The sequence below is a fragment of the Mizuhopecten yessoensis genome, unplaced genomic scaffold (assembly GCF_002113885.1).
Source record: "Mizuhopecten yessoensis strain PY_sf001 unplaced genomic scaffold, ASM211388v2 scaffold5209, whole genome shotgun sequence".
NCBI classification, from domain to species: Eukaryota; Metazoa; Mollusca; class Bivalvia; order Pectinida; family Pectinidae; genus Mizuhopecten; species Mizuhopecten yessoensis.
Window position 1 is genome coordinate 194693 of NW_018405934.1, and position 4090 is coordinate 198782.

A 4090-nucleotide genomic window follows, 5' to 3' on the forward strand; every position below is an offset into this window, starting at 1 on the left:
ATATATAAGGTTGTCTGACTATACCAGTAATATATATGGTTGTCTGACTATACCAGTAATATATAAGGTTGTCTGACTATACCAGTAATATATATGGTTGTCTGACTATACCAGTAATATATCTGGGTGTCTTATTATGTAATACGCCAAGGTTTATTGATTGAAGACAGATGTAGAAACAATCTTTGAAGGACACAAGTACTCATCATTCAAACTGATCAATAAACAACATCTGGGAAATCCCTGGTATGGCTTTCCAATTAATGCTGTGTTCTCGTAACAAGTAACAATGTCACAAATAATGAAACTGATCTTGATGGGTATTGATACATCTTTCTTACCCTTAATTTGGATCAATATTCAGCAATTTTCTCTTAAAGTCTCATTGATGAAATGTCCCCGACATCAGTGCTATATTGTGTTTCTAGGATTCTAGATACTTAATTCCATTATATTCTGTGATGTCTCTTACTCTCTCTCACTCATTGCATCCATATCATCCAAGCTATTTCATTTAATAAAAATCAATATCTACTACATTTTATGTCATCCGACATATGCTAAAAGTTTAATATGAACACCCAAAACAACCTTAAATATCTGTTATTGAATGTCATTCAGTACCAAATTAAATCTACCAATAAATCAATTTAGATTTGACATCATGTAATGCATGTGTCTAAATTTATATCCGTTCAATAGTCCCTCAAATAAAGTCTAGTATCTCTAAGTTGGTCTAAGAAGAATGAAACCTGTTTATATTTATGTATACTTTTCATGTAAGAGAGGGTTGGACTTGGAAAACCTTTCTATATGTTATACAACGACAATTCATTGCTTACCGATTTAAGAGGTGGGTGGTCTAACTGCGGACTTTTGACACCAGATAAGTCAAATCCATCCTCCAATCTTTTTATGTCAAAGTAATATTTTCTGAAAAAGACAGCAACAAACTTTTAATCCAAGAATAATTACATTCTAGATATAAACTGTTTTTCTTTTAATGAAAAATAAATATACAATGTGACAATTTACAAAAATCAGCCAACTTTAACAGAGTACATGTAGTTGTTATCAGCAAAACCAATTCAAATAAAACCTATGTTTGCTTATATTTTCTAAATACAGTACAGTGATGTGCTATAAGTCTTACAGGTTATATCATTTTCCCATTGGATTCTATACCAATTTAAATTTACCTTTTTCAAAAAGATTGTGACTTCGTTTGACACTTGATTTTAAAACTGTACATCCTGTTATAAAATCATCCTTACAGTGTTTCTTCGGTAATATAATATTATCCCTGCCTTAGTTATAAATATAGCACTTTTCATTCCAGCATAAAAGTTCTACTTTGACGTCATTCCCATAGACATGATGTTCAATTTTGATGTCGACTATTGTTTTTGACAAGAAACCCATCATGGTTAGAATTCTATTACACGGATCAGCCACAAGGATGACCTATCTCCAAACAAACCGAAAAAGGAACATTCGGCCTAGAAAATTAGATGGTTATGAGCACAAACATGTGGTAGACAAATTATCTACAAGAAACTCTTGGTCATTAAAGGTAGTACATGTGCTTGGTCATTCTGGACAGTTTCAAAACTTGTTCTTCTCCAAAACCATAAACCATTTAGGACTGGAACCTATTAGGAGAAGAGCAAGTGCGCGCGGGAAGTGTCCAACAATTTAAAATAAGTCTGGACACTACCCACTGGGAATAACATCCCCAGATGCCACACCAACCGTCACACTCGATGCCAGGAATTGGTGACGATACAGATACCAAGAGAAGCAGCAGATCATTCATGAGCTTTGTGCTATTTTTTTATTTTTTTTTACTAAAAACAAAACCAAATAACTTAATTTTCCAAAAGAAAACTAACATAGATTCCAACTGGAAAATGACATAACCTCAGAGACTGATGGCACGTCACTGTATATATATAAATAAACACAACCTTTGTCTCAGAGACTGATGGCACGTCACTGTATATATATAAATAAACACAACCTTTGTCTATATGTATTGTTATTTCATTTGTTTGTATCTGATTAGTAGGCCATAATTCTACACTAATACACATAACGCAAGTAACATCTAGCTCCAGTAGATTTTTAAGAGTTCAAAAAAAATAAAAGATTAAAGAAGAAAGACGGCTGAACATGTCAATAACAATCTTGAAATTAAACCAAAATTATACTCAGACCAAAGTTGAAATGATAAGATCAGTATTTATAACCGATTGACAGTATTAAACCGACGGTACTGTTTTCTAAATGCACACATTATTGTTACATAAAATAGCTAAAATGTGAAACATGCATTAAGTTAACTAACATGCCAAATTAACTGTCATCACTGTTACAGTTCACCAGCTAAGGTAACACATGCGTTACGTAGGGCCATTGCTATTGTCGGATTCACTTACAATTGTCTAGCGACACCCTTGACCACTGCGTCTGACGATGTCATCTTGTTGGAAATTCAATTATCGGAAATTAAAACATAATACACAATCAGATAATCGATCCAGGAAGCTGCAACATACTGAATCACGTTTTACACATCGTTGTTGATGAACGTAGCACTCACACGATGTACACAATATCCTTCCGCAAAAGCACCTGCTAACGGTATAGTTCTCTACTGATATGAATGGAAAGTTGTTGTGTGATTTCTCAAATATTATTATGTTGTAATTTTCATATATAATAAAGTAGATGCGGCAAGATTTTTAATGTTTATCAAATACAAACGGGTCCATAGCAATTAGCAGATGTGTTGATGGTAACCAAGACCGAGGGAATATCAATACGCTTTTCGAGGGGAGGTAATCAGGTATTTTAAGGAAGTATGTCACTGTTTAAAAGTTAAGTGTTCGCTTCATAAAGAATCGTTGTTTAATTCATTGTATTACAAATAATCATTTTTTGTTTGCATGCGGAAATAAAGCATACGTCTAATCGCATTGATGGAAAGCTTTTTGTTCAGTTTGACTTTGCAAAAAAATAGGTTGAGCACTCTATCTCTTATCGACTTTCATAATATATGCATTAGAAATGATGGCAGCATACCAACTTATAGAATTGAAATGAAGCTATTCATATTTTGCGTTAAGTCTATGGAAATTATTCTCATTTAGGTAATTCTTCTAGAGTTACATATATGAAGGTCTGAAAGTGTTTTGAAATTGCTGCTGCTCATTACGGTAGACCCCTTAAACAATGCGAAATTTAATACACCATCGGTATATGAATGAAAAAACAGTTAACGCTTAAATCGAAGCAGAAAAAAATGTACATTATTTTAACTTTTAAGCCATTCACAGGACAATTAATTAAAGTGTCAAGCTTCTTTTTAAAGTTTTTTAAAGTGCAACAATCGCATTTAATATTGTGCACAGTAAATATTCACTTCTTTTTTTAATTTTGATACTTATATATATATTGCAGAAAACCTTTCGTGAAAAATAAATCAATCAACAGTTTTAAACACTAGGAAGTCGGTAGTGATATTGTTTGGGGTACAACTACCCAGAAGCCATCATTATGATGGCTTCTGTGTTAGTTTATCACTATTTACAATGTAAGTTTTTATGTTCTTTTCATAATTTTCCCCCTTCTATTTACTATGTAACTAAAACTGAACAATACATGTGTACATTTGGATTAAACTATATTTTGGCCTTAAACCCAAAACAATATAGTTGTTTACCGATATCGACAGAGTATGTGGTGTACAGTCTGTACATGTTCGTATTGTACATTTCTTTATGTCACTTAGTCGTCGATAAAATATCTTAAAACGTTAGGTAAATTTGATATATTCTATTGAAGTTAGTGTTTTATGTCTAGGCGGCAAGAAAAGTAGCATTTAAAGAAACCTGCTAGAGGCGTTGAGAGTCAAATCCTATTTGGAAGACCGGACTGAGCACGACTTATCGAATTCTCTGCATAAATGCATCTAAAAGAGACGGAAAGCTTAATTAGGGATGTTGTTTCCTTTTACAGATAAATGACCGCCGCCACTACTACAAGCCACGTTGGACAGTTTTCCATTTCAAACATATCAGGATACAAT

General features: G+C 33.0%; 1 protein-coding gene across 5 annotated transcripts in view; it reads right to left on the reverse strand.

The window, feature by feature from the left end:
- The window catches only part of LOC110450413, a 70799-nt gene extending 68064 nt beyond the window's left edge, over positions 1-2735 (reverse strand). For 3 of the 5 annotated variants that reach the window (XM_021497906.1, XM_021497907.1, XM_021497905.1), the window contains exons 1-2: positions 2439-2731; positions 843-933 (exon numbers count right to left, since the gene is read on the reverse strand). In XM_021497906.1, coding sequence (XP_021353581.1) covers positions 843-933; positions 2439-2482 — 135 coding nt within the window. In that variant the 5' untranslated portion in view covers positions 2483-2731. Of the gene's footprint in view, positions 1-842; positions 934-2438 lie in introns of all 5 variants that reach the window. The other 2 variants (XM_021497908.1, XM_021497904.1) reach the window with 2 other exon arrangements.
- Positions 2736-4090: the final 1355 nt, after the last annotated feature.